Below are 15,215 nucleotides of genomic sequence, written 5' to 3' on the forward strand. Positions count from 1 at the left end.
CGCCTGATGGTAAACGACTACCACCCATGAACAGTATCAACACCATACATCTTCCCTTTATAAAGTATACTACGTGGCATTCCATTGGGCTCGTCACCTTGATACATAAGATGATAAGTCTCCAAACGCCATCTCATAATCAGTAATTTTGAAGGCTATAATGCCTTGCAAACAACAATGCATACGCCGTGGCGCTTGGCGGTAGAAATAGAAACTGCGATGGTACCTCATATAAGAGAAATCTATCACCATTAAACATACTTAGCCGCCATATTCACCTATATTACACTCTCACAACCCGTCTATACGTGAAACATTTAACAGAATCGCTTACAGTAATGCGCGGCGCACCGTTCAGATAGCGGGATCGGTAAAGCCGAATGGGGCCCACATTATCCACTGCACTGCAGCTTCCCTGCAATTGTTGCCGATTCTTTAACGGGATTTAGGGATTGATTTTTATTTACGGGTTTTGTGTTTACGATACTTTGTTATGGTTGCGGGTTGCCTTCTTTGTGTGGAAATTGTAAATGTAGAGAAGCATTGATTTTGAATTGACTGTCTTAAGTTGTATAAGTAATTATCTTGCACTATATTTGTGTCGGGAAGTAGCAGTGTGAAAGCAATGTTGCAAAATGAGTTAAATATGGAAGACGTTACAAATAATAGAACGAAAGTTAAAGCGATACTGAAAGTTGTCAATCTGAGGATAGTAAATAGAATGGATTTTACAATTTCTCTTCGTTTTATTAAATTTGTATCGTCGTAATATATTCATTGATGAGCTATTGCCTGCGGTTCCGCCGTCATGAAAAGTTTTTCCGGAATAAATATTTTCCCATAAAATCAGATAATCATCTCTCGTCAGTCAACTCCATCTAGACCCCACTACACTTATCATCAGACACAGAGAAATCATTTTGCTGTACTCTTAAAAAAACATTTAAAAGCCAAACTGTAATTTACAACAGCCCTATATAGGTGCTCTCCTTATGTGACATTAACACTCAAATCTAAATAAGAATACTTTAATAAATTAGGTTAAGATAACTTGTTTGAGTGATTAAAGAAAGCACCATTTTATTTCTGACAAATTATTTAACGCAAGGAAGAGAGTGTCAAAATATATTTAGATCTATTATCCTCAAAATTGACCTCGGACACTTTATTAAAATACGACGCGCCGAATTCAATTACAAAGGACGAAAAGAAATTGTTAAATCCAGGCTATTTATTTTCGCCAGAGTGACAATTTTCACTATCGCTTTTACTTTCGTTTTAGCGTAGTTATGCTCTCAAACCAATGAAGTAAAGGATTCCATTTCTAATTCATGCTATTATTTCTTTAATTTCTCTACATTACTGGTGGTAGGTCTCTCATATGAGAGTGCGCTTGGGTAGGTACCACTGCAATGTCTATTACTGCCGTCAAGCACAGTGGGTAGCCCCTATTGAGTTCCAGTTTGAAGGACATTGTAGCCAGTGTAACTACTGGATATAATAAGACTTAACATCTCACGTCTCAGGATGGCGAGCGTACTGAAATACCAAACAATTCTTTGTAATTCAAGGTGTAGGACGGTGTTTTCACGGTTTATGGGCAGTTGTATTATAACAGTAGAATATACTGTAGTTGTACATTTATACTACATAAGAAAATGGATAATTTGTTTTCTTAACTCCTCCCTATCTTTCTAATAAATCTTATCGTGGCGGAGTAATTAAAACTCAATGTTCCTACTTCCTAGAGACTTACTGACTCATTGCCATTATCATAGAAACTAATGCCACAGGCCCTGTATATGTCTTTTTAGTCGAGGGCCTGTTTAATACACGGCATTTCATGTTTGCATGCAACTTAGAAAAATATACGCAAAATCAGATAAATTACCAAGTATATTTTTAAAAATTTATGCTCCTAATGTGTGCGTACTCTGGTGTTAGCTGCTTGTTTAACTTATTTTATCGATGACCACTTATAAACATGACTTTTAAGAACGATCCATTTTCCCTTCATACTTCAAACCTGGCTTAGGAAGGCAGAAATTAGGCTCTAAAATTCCTATCAAAATGTAGGTCTGTATTGGGGGGGCTCTTTTTCCGTACTTAGCCCGTAGTGGGTCGGGCCATTGTGCGTAGAACAAAATGTAGGTAATTTTTATACATATTTGAAACGAGAAACAAATTTTGAATACCTTCCTTAAACAGGTCCCTCGGTTAACCTGACTACATACGGTAGTAGGTAAAATTGAGTGTATGAGGTATATTCTCATTTACACTCCTGCTTATCTATCGCAGATCCTAGCGTAAACTTATCTACGTATCAAACAACCGAACAATCCTAAAGATCCATATTAAACTTAACACATAAGCGGCTAAACTTATAGATTGTATTTCTACGATCAACTTTATGAGGTCAATTTGCGGGCGGCGTGTGTTATAAATTAACAACAAATGTTGCGATTCAAAGGGTCCGAAGTTACTGGACCTTTGGAGTTATATCATATTGAACCATGACGATAAAGTTACCCTTCTAGATGGATTTTCATGTCTTTATTGGAAGGAACAGGGAAAATATAGTTTGTAGAGGGAATGGAAAGACTATTGGGTTTCGAATTAATTATTACTTAATTTTTTTACTGCCGTGGTAGAGTAGTTGCATTGCGTGTACCGTATGATAATCGAACTAACGTCCCGGATTCGAATCCAGGATTTGGCAAAGTGATATTCTTTTTTTCAACTCGATATCAGGCTGCAGTCTGAAATTTGTGTCACCACACACCGAAAAGTAGGTGGGTGCCCTAGTTGCACCTGCGCTTACCACTTCGGGGATAAAAGGCGTGAGCGTGTGTAAGTGTTTTTTTTAAATGAAGTATGAAGGAATTATTGCATATTATAGGCAAAATTTTGTAAATCAATACCCAGTCTGTTGCTATGTCGGGATGCCCGAATAAACTTATTTTTATCCAGTAAAAGTAGAAAATAGGAGTATTTCATCAAGGAAGCTCATCCAAACCAAGCTACAAGTTATAACTAGTTGAAAATCCTTCCTCACATGTTATAGCAAAAGCATCTGTCTGTCTGAACACGATACACCCAAAAACTACTTAACAGATTTCGACGAAATTTGGTATACAAATAGCGACCCCGAGAAAGACCAGCTAGGTACGTATAATCCTTAGAATATATATACTGGTACTTTTATCCCTGAAAACTTTTTCACGCAGGTAAAATTGCGAGCCAAAGATAGTGTGTTATAATACTGCTTAAAATACCCAACGAGTTGGGAATACATAAAAAGAAATAGAGAATGGCCACGCATTCATACATAGTATCGAGTTTTATTTATTTATTTTAGGTTCTTCAGCAGATTATAAATTAAATTTATACAGGAGTGGTATAAAGAAGGTCATATTCTGATGCACAACTAACTTAAAGTTGTACACAGCATTCATTTAAATCAGTAGTTCCCAACCTTTCCAATATTGTTACCCTGTAATCTATGTGGAAAACTAATTTTACTCTTCAAAACGTTATCAAAATAAACAATACAAGTAAATACATCTTTATTAATCATGAATTGCACAACAGCTTTACAATTTTAACGTCAGCTCTGTTACTTTGTTTTTTTTTTACGATCGTATAATTAGGTTCTTTGTTACCCCCGTGAAATAGCTGAATTACCTCCGCTGGGGTGATTACTCCCAGGTTAGAAACCCACGATTTAAGTAATGCTTACATTGTTAAGAACTATGCTGTACGAAGACAAATGTACAACTAACTCCTAGATTACGACATCGACAAGCGCTCTAGAGTGTAGAGTCAATTGTAAACCGGTTAGACGCTCGCACTCCACGAGGTTTCAATAGAAACAGCCGCGGTACAATTTAGATACCCCTACAATGCCCTCCTCGGGGATTCCGTACAAAGCAATCCCGACAATCCCCACTCCTCAGACCCCGCATGTGACTTCGGTCATTAGAGATTACAGTTTAACTGGATTTAGAGGATCTCTGTTAATCGTATTTAATGTTGGATAATGTGAATAGTTTGATGGTTTTTTGAAATCCATGATTACATAAGTTATGCTTGCACTTCTGTCTTCGAAAGGTAAAAGACACAATCGATGCTTATGTTCCTAATATTTTAAATGCAACATTTGTGAAAATTGTTTTAGTTAGAAGTGATGGCACACGTGTAGATGTCCTGGGTTAAAACATAGGCAATCTCTTTGTTAATTTGTACCCATAGAAATATTGGAATTTTGTGATATAATTTTGAAATAGATGACACTAACGTCATACAATATTTTACGGACTTTCGTAGCGGGAAAGACTTTTCACGCGGGCCAAGGCGCGAGCAACGCCTCCTCATTTTATATTACAACTAAGTATTAAAGTTATGATGAATCTATCTGTACCGTACAATCTGCAACTGACTGAGTCAGACATCAAACTATATTTTAATGGAGAAAAGTAAACTGTTTTGTTGTATGTTCGCATTCATTTTATTATTTAAATGATTTTCTAAGACTGGAACAGTTCGTAAATTACGAAGGTCAAACACTAAATGACATTCCAGTCTAGACGGCAGATGGAATTAATTTAAATAAGAAAAAACTTTAGAAAAACACCGGGAATCAAAAATTTTATATAAACTAAGTTTTACTTGAGACTCCGGCAGCGTAATATAACATTCTTTAACGACATAAAAGTCTAACTGTGCACTTTTCTATCATAGGATCACGTGATCAATGAATGCAGAAAAGTAAACATTCGTTTGACACAGATTTGAGTATATAATATAAATAGTTATGAACGTTTGTATCAAGAGTTGCAAAGAAATATATACCGGCTCAAGTTTGACGCTATACGATTGTAGAAACTAAAATATTCTAGTATTCTGATAAAAGACGATATAAAAAGAATATAATATAGTCATTTTATTATTTCCATTTTCCATAATCCAAAAATCTCTACGCATATTCTGCATAAACATCGGAATTGATAAACTCTTGTTTTGTGTTGGTAAAAATGAAATTCACTTAATTTAAAAAAATCTCATCCAAAATAAACATAACAGATTTCTCGATGGAAGCGGCTTGTAGAGACTCTTACTATGTGCTACATTCGAATCTCGATCTTATTTCACATGTATTTAAAAATCAGTGTAGATAGAGTAAGTTTTAATGTGATTTTTCTTTTCTTTCTTGAATATCAAACTATTTATTCGTTTTACAAGCTTAATAGTTTTAATTTCTAAATGACCTCAAACATAATTATTTTGTGAACTCAAAAATTATTTGAAATTCAAAAATCATTAAAGAAAGAATAACACCGGTCACAATGTCCTTCAAACCTTACGTAGCTTTATATAATATGCTTCTGGTGTACAAATGGAAGTAAAAGAAACAATTTACACATTACTGCACAATCTTTGACAGACGTTGTCCTGTCTTAACTATGTATGTACCAATGACTAAATATAAAGAGGACAGGCCTCAAAAGTTAGCTATATGAATAAGTTATATTTATGTTAGGGAAATCGACGCAGAATTGTCAATATATATGTCTATCTCTTTTACTCAAAGCTTATTTGGAACGCAACAAAAAAAGACAAAAATAATTGCTTTCTTCGCATATGGCACTATTTCGTTTACTTCAACACACTGGGACCGCCTTGCGGCAGAAACGCCATTTTATGCTGGCCAGTCGGCAAGTACATGTAGTGTCAGACGATGTAAACAAATCTTCATAAATATTGAATTTAAAGTAATATAATCATATTCTCAATTGTTCAGTGTGTTTATTAGTGTATTTGTTAAGTTTCGAAAATGACTCAGTGTTGTGTGAAAGGATGCAAATCGAATTCACGCAAGAAAGACCCCGAAATATATTTTCATAGGTTAGTAACTGTTTTTACCGAAAATTAGCAAATATCTTTGTATAATTACTTTTTGGATGTGTTTTTATCAATTAAAATGATATGTGGATCTGGTTTGTTAAGCTTTGGACCCTTTTAGGCGTGATTTATACACATTAAAATCATTATGTTTGTTTACACACGAGCTTAGGGATGGGTGGGTGGATTTGTTTAGAAATTATTGATATCGATATTTTAACAGACGCCCGTTTATCAGTTACGGTTTTTGTCTTTGAAAGAATGTTAGAGCACACATGAATATTGTATTATTCAGAACGACAAACTAAGTGAAATTAGAATATTTTTTAAGATAACCAAAAAATTTAAAAACCAAGGCAAAATGAATTGAGAATATTGAGCGACGTGATTGGAATCCTACACCAAATACATATTTCTTTACATTTTGAGAAGATATGCATAAACCACACGTTTAATTAACGCGAGTAAAGATAACTGTTTTCCAACAATATTCCCGATAAGTAAAATAGTAATGATTATTATACTTCACCTAATAGTAATATTACTTTAATATATTGCTATGAATAAAATTAGAATTGTTACATAAAAGAATAGATAAACATAAAAGAAACAACATAAAGATGAAATGTAAGATATATTTTTACAATTGGCGGTCTTATGTTTCGAGCAACCTTTGCATGCACGGAAATAGATACATAATCATATTGTTGTTATTGCAAATAATTATTATAATTGATTATCTTAACCACCATTTTTACGGTCATTGATTTTAGTTTGCTGAACCATAGTTATGTTTCTCGATCAAAGAGCATAATAATAAAATAAAATAAAACCAACCAAATAATTGCTGGCTACGCTATCTTATTCCATTTATCATGTATTAAATAAATATCTTAATCTGTAACTTAAATTTTTAGCAAGGAATAGTGCAACATACAAATATATATCAAACACAACTGGATGTTTGTCACAACAGGTACTGCTTTGTTTAACAATTGTTACTTATAAATCAGTTTCAGTGTGTTTGTTTACATTATGGTTTGTTATATTTATATTATGGTAGTTCCTAACCCCTTTCGTATTTGATCTTTTTGGGGCTTGTTTGTCTCTCTTAATTCTTCGATGTCGATACAAAATTTTCGGTACTAGCATATCACTATTGTAAGGGGCGGAGTCGGCACCATTTTGTTCATGAAATGTGCCGCATGTCACGTGACCATATTACCCATCCTCTATACTTCTTTTATCATTGGTATGTACGCGCGCATTCTGTCAATCGCTGACAGTTATTTCAAACCATTGACAGTTATGTAAAATTTATATTGTCGTTAATTTTTCTTAAATTTTCTAATTTTCTGCGCAATTTTTTGAATTTTTTCTTTCATAAGAACCTTCTCCTGACAATAACAAACACAACAAAAAAAATAGTGTAATCGGTCCAGCCGTTCACGCGTGATGGCGTGACCAAGGGAAATAGGGATTTATTTTTATATACATAGATAACGTTATATAAATAGAATGACATAAAGGAGTTCGAATTCCATTAGTACGGTAACATTTTCAGCAAAAAACACCCGCGTGTATAACAGTAGGTTCATTTGCACGACATTAAACTTTGTTACTCGCAGGATCTGACTCAAATGAGATACACACCTCCTTTGTTTACGCATCTGCGCTGTTAACAATTTGCAATCCTTGCGACGCGTCTTATGAGAGAGTGAATAAAAATAAGACGTTATTTTGTTTGAAAATAAGTGAAATTTACGGTAAAATGTTGTCTAAAATAATGTATTTTTCGCGAGGCATTTCTTGACGATATGTATCAGAATGTATATATAAGGTAATCCAGGAAAGTGAGGCGTCAGTATGTCATAATAACAGTATTTGTGATGTATAGGGTCAGTATATGAAGGCTCTACGTAATAGAGACAGTCTTGATAGAGGTAAATCACCTTGTTCCAGTCCCGAAGTAAACAGTCTGATTGGGAAGTCGTGGCTTGAATTCTTTGATCAAGTAATCTTTCTAGTGGTTATTTCTAGAAACATTTGTCAAGATTTTAAGGTTAAGTTCAGTGAAGTCAATCACTAAAACTACAACAATTCTGATTGCAACTTCGCTAATGTGTTGTATCGATCCTACTTTAAACCGGATAGAGTGGAAGACTATTATATAAAATAATATATATATATATATATATATATATATATACTGTTCCACTGCTGAGCACGGGCCTCTACCACTACTGAGAGAGATAAGGCCTTAGTACACCACGCTGGCCTAGTGCAAATTGGCAGACTTCACTCAACTTCAAAATTCCTTTAGAGAACGTCTCAAATATGCAGGTTACCTCACGATGTTTTCCTTCACATCATATAAGAACTAACACCTTAAGACCACCGATACAATAAAATTATATAATTTTTAAAATAAATAAATGTTCCGGTGATGAGAATAGCCAGGCCCGGCGCGGCCTCAAATGCAAGTGAGACAAGAGTATTAAAAGTTTTACTAGGCGCGCGAACCTGGCTTCAATCAAATGGTGATATTACGTATGAATCATTCATAAACATATTAGCTTTTTTTATTACTATGAATGTCGAGACGAGCTTGTCGTTCGCCTGATGGTAAGCGACACGACCGCCCATAAACAGTAGAAACACCATCAAACACCTTGAATTACAAAGTTTCGGTATTCCATTGTGCTCTCCATCTTGAAGCATGAGATGTTAAGACTTATTATGTCCAGTAGTTACATTGACTACAATGTTGACTTGACCGTGTAGAAACCTCAATTATTGAGGTTTATGTATCGTCGTTTTTTCTATGATCAAGAGGTTAAAGGATGGATTATTATTAAATAATAATATTGTGCCGTCACTCTCCCACTCTCGTATCCCAAAGTAAATTTTACACTCATGTAAAATAAGAAATATAAATGTACTCTAGTAGGTATATTAGTTTAATTTACGAATTACGCACGGATAGGTTTAATAGGACTCGAGACGATTTAATGAGACCTAAGTAAATATGATAGTATAGCTCTAGTAACAAACATATACCTACCTAATATATCTCTTATACAAGTTGATATTTCTATTTTATATTTTAAATGACTATTAATATTTTCCCTTGCCATTTAAAAGGTATTTACTATTAGCGTCGGGACAAAATTATATTAAAACACCGTGATAAAATTTGAGTTTTATTTCAATATCTAACATTCGCGTAAACATAAGAAATCAATATGATTAACCATTAATTACAGTATGAAATAGTAATCAGGATGATGCGCGTAAGGATTACGCGCAATGCTTTGAATTTCAAAATTTAATTGTTTAAATTATGTAGAAAGTTACTATGTGGGGTCAAGCCATCAACAATTTGACTCGGTTCAATTAGGAACATAAAGAAACACTTATCCAGCTTTACTTCGCAGAGTAAAAGCTGAAATCAACATAATTAACAAATGCCTTACATAGCCACAAATTGTAAGTTGTCTATTCGTGAGTGAAGCTTCCGTACATGTACAACATGTTTTCGGTCCAAATATTTGCACAATACGCCGACATCTTGCTGGTACCCGGAGGCGGCGAATAATTAGCGAACGCCTGCAGTTGCCTGTCTTGTCAGCCTATTCATGTCGCGACTAGGCTGAGGATTAAATCTATACGAACCCACGTTGTATACGTTTTGTACGAAAATCAGATCATATAAAAAAGTATTAACCCGAACACTGTACGAAATTACCCGACACTCGATCAAAACTCGCAGACTGGACGAGTCATGCGTGAACGAGCGTATTTAATTACATCTTTGAAACTAATTTTATTTTATTTTTAGAATGTAAGAGGAGAATAAATAGCCCTAAATAAACAATCTTAGGATTTTTTGGAGGATTTTGTGCAGGTATGAACATATTTGATTGGCTTTATGATTAGTTTTGTTATTTCATTTATACGTAGAAACGTCCTTAATATTTCATATTAAAAATGCCAAAGTTTGTGTAAATGTTTGGGGATGTTTGTTAGAAGTAAACTCAGTAACCGCTGAACGGATTTGGATGAATTGTGGCACATGGATAGGTCATGTCCTAAAATAAAATATAGGTTACTTATCTCATTAATTTGCTTTAGTGGGAAATATTTGATTTTCAAAATATTTTTTATTTTAATGGCGTTAGCGTCGTATAAATGGCAGTTATCAGTTCAAATTTTTACGTGAATTCCGTTTTGAGCTTTACGGTGTTTTTTTTTAATTATCTAATCCAATTAGTTGGAATTTGCCTAAAACCTAATCATCGCATATATATATATAATCGATATGCATTATAAATGTCGATTTAAGTCGCGTATCGAACAGGGTTCCTTAAGACAGTGCGGTCGGTTGTTGTGCACACAGTCGCGCTTTTCTCCGAACCGCCGCAGTTAATTATGTTACGCTATCTATGCATGCAATTAAATCGTGCTCAGTCTTCAGCAGTTTTACGCTGTTGCACAAAACCACGTGAGTCGTTGTGTATTTCTGTATAAAATGGCAATTCTAGTTTTGCATTTATGAGTGCTTTTGCTCGCAATTTCTCCCGCGTGGAAGTCTCTTCTTCAATATGGTACTTTTCACTTTAGGTTTCGTAGTATCAAGTTCTTACTTTCTATTATGTAGCGAGTAGATACGTACTTATTTTTTACTCCTAATTTCGGTCATGGCGGCCAAAATCAACGGAGATCAGCTAGGATGGGGATATTAGAGTACACAAGTCTGTGCACAATACATACTCGTATGTGCACTCTCTATACCTTCGCCCTCAAAGTCCGGTGAGACGGTAATCGAACATGATTGACATGCCATGATATCACACCACCAATTTCTTCAAACTCACAGTACTCAAAGCATAGTAGTAATAAAGAAATAGTTCTAGGATATAAGTATGTTAATGTACAATTGCTATTAATATGAACACCTTGGCTGCGGCAAGTAAAATCGTAAACCTTCATCTGGTGCGGCGGCGGATCGAAATGTTAGAATGACCTTGAACCCAACTTCCTTAGGTTCAATTCGCCTTGGGATCTGCCAAACTGGAATTAAGATATAAACCAGGGAAAGCGGCAGGCCGATATCGACCTGAACCGCACTAGAAAGTATTTTTAGTAGTGAAGGGACAGACCAAAAAAAGGGTATATCGAAAATTCAACAGAATTATCGTAGAAGGAATGATAAAAGTTTATTATTTACTTATGCTTGTCTTTAAAACATGGCACGCAAAGGTTTTGGTTGCATTTTGTGCAATATTTTTTTATTTTTTTTACTTTTTTTTGGCTTCGGTACTATTAAAGGTTCCTCGCAATCTCTCGTAGCACCCTGCACAATTTCGTCGTTTAGCGCTCATCTCAAGGACGTGATCGTTGTCCTTAGGTTGTTCTTGATTATCAGTTTTTTTTTTTACATACATATAACATACATAACATCACGCATTTATCCCCGAAGGGGTATGCAGAGGCGCAACTAGGGCACCCACTTTTCGCCAAGCATGTTCCGTCCCATGATGTGATAGGGGGCGAGCCTATCGCCATATCGGGCACAAATTCCAGACTCCGGGCTGATACTGAGTAGAAAAACCCAAATATCACTTTGCCCGACCCGGGATTCGAACCCAGGACCTCAGAGCGCTATTGTACCAGACATGCAATACAACTACGCCACGGAGGCAATCAGTTTTTTTTTTTTAATTCCGTATGATTTGTGTACCGTATTATTATCAGTTCTACCACAGGACTCACTGTTGGGAAATAATAAATATCGGGTCGCCGGTAGCCTGTTGGGACGGGCGGGCCGAAATAGGCCTACTGCCGCACTGAGCGGATGTATTTACCAGTAGGTGCGTGGTAGGCCGAAAAGGGCCTACGTAATGTTTTGAAGGGGGAATACCCACAATTTTGACCACAAGCTGAAATATATATTTGTCTTTGTCGAACTCTTACAAACACCTGAGATAATCGTTCCGCACTAGTGAGAGTGACATAGTTTTCTTCGTCCGCACCAGCTGAAATACCGCGGCAGGCCGATATAGGCCTGTTCCGCAGTGAACGTGTTAATGTATGTAATAATCTGGTGTTATGTTAGTTTGCAGGTACAGTATTCTTATAATATAGTTATAGTACATAATAGTTGAAAGATCTTTATTCAAATCTCTTTGATATGCTGGCGTCTCGATCGACATTGACTCCTCGGAGTAGCCAGCCCTGGCCAGGCCTGAGCGGCTGCTGGCCTATGGGCTGGTCATCAGCAGCCGCGGCTTGCAGCAGCATCATCCGTCTGGGCCTAGTGGACAAATTGGGAGGACTGCCGTGGACGAGAAGGTAGGAGAAGATGACCACGTCTCCACGCGCGGCGATCACTGGTGTTGCGCCTTCTATTGGAAACTTTTTCTGGAATTTCGAACAAATTAAAATGTAAATCAATATGACTAAAATAAACTTAGGTTTTAATATCCCTCGGATGTGAGAGTTCTTTTGGTTACTTAGGTAGGTTGGTACTTACCTATTTCTACTGCTGGTGCGCTATCTTTATGTGAATTAGCAATATGCAGATATTGTCTTTTTTCAGTCAATATTTAGTAATTGGAAATTCTGTGTTACAAAATTGCTTACAATCAAACAATCGACTTGAATATCTCGTTATTCAATTTTAAAAGGTGGTCCGCAATCTCTGCTTACTCCTGCAGTAACAAGCGCGATGTGTACCCAACCGATCTGTTTGGTTGATTAAAGCGCTAACACATGTCAACATTCCACCCAAATCAAGATATTTACTTTGAAACATCAATCGGTTGATATTATAGACAGTAACGAACAAGGAAAATAAAATCAAGAACGTACGAGGAAAACGTACAAAAACCCAGCGGACTAATAAAGGCTGGATCACGCGTATCCTCACGGCGGCTCCTGTCAGGGTAGATAGACAGGGTCTTGTTATTACGTGTCTTGTTTTATGGCCTTCGTGATCTTTTACGGCGAACTAGTTTTTCGTGGATTTCCCTATGAGGTTTAAACGTAATGCTACCAAATTAATCTACAATATCTTTTCGTGTAAAATTAACAGTGTGTCGTTACTTTCTTATAGTAACATCACAAAATTGAAACAATTGGTATTGGAAGTTACTATTCTGACATAAACATTTTTAGTATTTAATTCTTAATATAAATATGCATGTTATCATGTCAAGTGCATTTCTATTTACAACAAAAATTTCTATTTACCTGATCCACATAATGAAAGTTTCCTTCTTTAGCGCCGATATCTTCCTGAGGTCCTAACTTGTGTGAGCCTGGATACACTACTAATCCACCGTTCTCAAGATTAGCTGCATCCAAGTGCAAGAATGCAGCGACCATAGAATCCTTTTTATAGGGGAAGTAATGATAGTCCTGAAAATGAACGAATATGTTATAGAGATTTGGGCAAATGGAATGAAGGGAATTTCTTCTCTACCTTTTATCTTTCTTCTGTACATAAATAAAACAACAGAGATCGGTGTGTATGAAAACAGAAAGATAAGTAACAACAAAGAAAAGGGAAATAAGCGAAAGAAAACACAAATCAGCGATTTTTAGAATTATTTTCTATGTGTTTTTTTTCATAAGTGGTCAGAGTATAATATCGGCTTTATTTCAATAAAATTGATTATCAGACGGTTGCGTAGGGATTTTAGTAAGTAATATTCAAGTTACATAAATGGATTATGCGAAATACGCGAGAGAGGGTGGTGTAACACCGTAGGATTTTCGTTGGTATTGCGGTCAGAATTTTGAAAATTCAGCCCGTTGCGGTCTGCGTTCATTTTCAAATTCTACATGCCCAGTCGTTGGGTTGCTGAACAGATTTCCTCTAGTAATAGTGGGTAATAGTAATGTATAAGTAATACATCTTATAAAACGTCATTAGCTATTAGACACATTAAATAAAAGTAAAAAAAACTAAATTTAAAAGAACGAATGTTAGGTCAGATTTAAACGCTTTCAAATTCAAACCAAAAACAGAAATGGACTGTGATTATAACATATTCCGTGGTTTGAGTATATTTCTCTTAACACCCAAATATCTCCAATGCTACTACATTTTTAATATTAAAGTAGAAAGTAAGATCGACCTGATGCATAGGGTAAGCAGCACCTTTCTCCGGCGGCTTGTAGTGGCATTTGGTGTGGTGCAGCACGATATTCTCGGTACCCATCACATCTTCTAAAGCGTCTAGAAGGTTCTCGTTGAACAGGAACTTGGAGAACACGGCGTGGTGGTACTGAAGGTTGTGAATGCCTTTTACCTGGGTTCAAATAACACAACAAAGTGATTTCATTATATTACTAGCAATCTTTAGCGTCCCTATAACGTTTGCTAATTTAGGATAGCCTCTGTATGCCAAATTTAACAACCTTTAACAGTTTGTGTGTTTATATCATACCTATTCTATTGAAGATGTTTACAAATTTTCGCATTTATAATATTGGCAATAAGTATCATATCTACTTACGGTCATTTCCCCATCGTTTTTCCTATCGTTCTCGTCGCTGCCCACCCAGGAGCTCTCCATCTTCTCCTGGTTCTTCCTCCTGAACAATTTGTCATACTGCTCGGTTATCTCAGCCAACTCCTGCTCCGTCAACACATTCTTCACCACTATGTATCCATTATCTTGGTAGAATTGTTTCTGTTCTTCAGTCAAGCGAGTCATATTGTGTGTTCACTTCACTTGATGCTTATTCGCTAACTGATTATTGAATTATGGTTTGATAAACATTGAATACTATGCTGTAAGCAAATTGTGTTTTTCATCATTTAAGAAATATGTCCGGGTAATTTTATTACTAAGAACTACATTAGAAACCGGTTGTAACAACTAAATAGCTAGGTCCTGGCAAATACTTTGCTGGTGGTAGTATATTTTATATCTGGGTAACAACCACCATACATAAGGTGTTAAAATGCGTCATAATGGCCCACGTAACGCGTTCTGGAATCACCCTGTGTATATACGATTCCAACAGGCCGGCACAATTATGTTGTCTGTCGAGAAGTAATCATCTCTCCTCAGTCGACACTCTATTGGACAACACTTCACTTACCATCAGATACAGTGGCGTAACCTTGCCGTACCCATAATAAAAAAAAACTTATATACCTATATATCACGATACCGCTTATCAGATATAACCTTCAGATTTAGTATTCCCATCAATGTTAACCGGTTTTGACTATATTTGAGTCTGAAATTCGATGGTGCCAATAATACCGTTGATAGTATAATCGGTAGAACATCATC

At 35.8% G+C, this 15,215-nt stretch overlaps 1 protein-coding gene across 1 annotated transcript; it reads right to left on the bottom strand.

The window, feature by feature from the left end:
* Window positions 1–12,061: 12,061 nt before the first annotated feature.
* Window positions 12,062–14,670, bottom strand: LOC115445497 (probable alpha-ketoglutarate-dependent hypophosphite dioxygenase). The gene is made up of 4 exons (XM_030171781.2): window positions 14,427–14,670; window positions 14,046–14,219; window positions 13,156–13,323; window positions 12,062–12,324 (listed from the first exon to the last, which is right to left on the bottom strand). Exons 1-4 carry the CDS (start codon window positions 14,625–14,627, stop codon window positions 12,076–12,078), a joined length of 792 nt encoding a protein of 263 aa, XP_030027641.1. The 5' UTR covers window positions 14,628–14,670; the 3' UTR covers window positions 12,062–12,075.
* Window positions 14,671–15,215: the final 545 nt, after the last annotated feature.

The sequence above is a fragment of the Manduca sexta genome, chromosome 13 (genome assembly GCF_014839805.1).
Source record: "Manduca sexta isolate Smith_Timp_Sample1 chromosome 13, JHU_Msex_v1.0, whole genome shotgun sequence".
NCBI lineage: Eukaryota > Metazoa > Arthropoda > Insecta > Lepidoptera > Sphingidae > Manduca > Manduca sexta.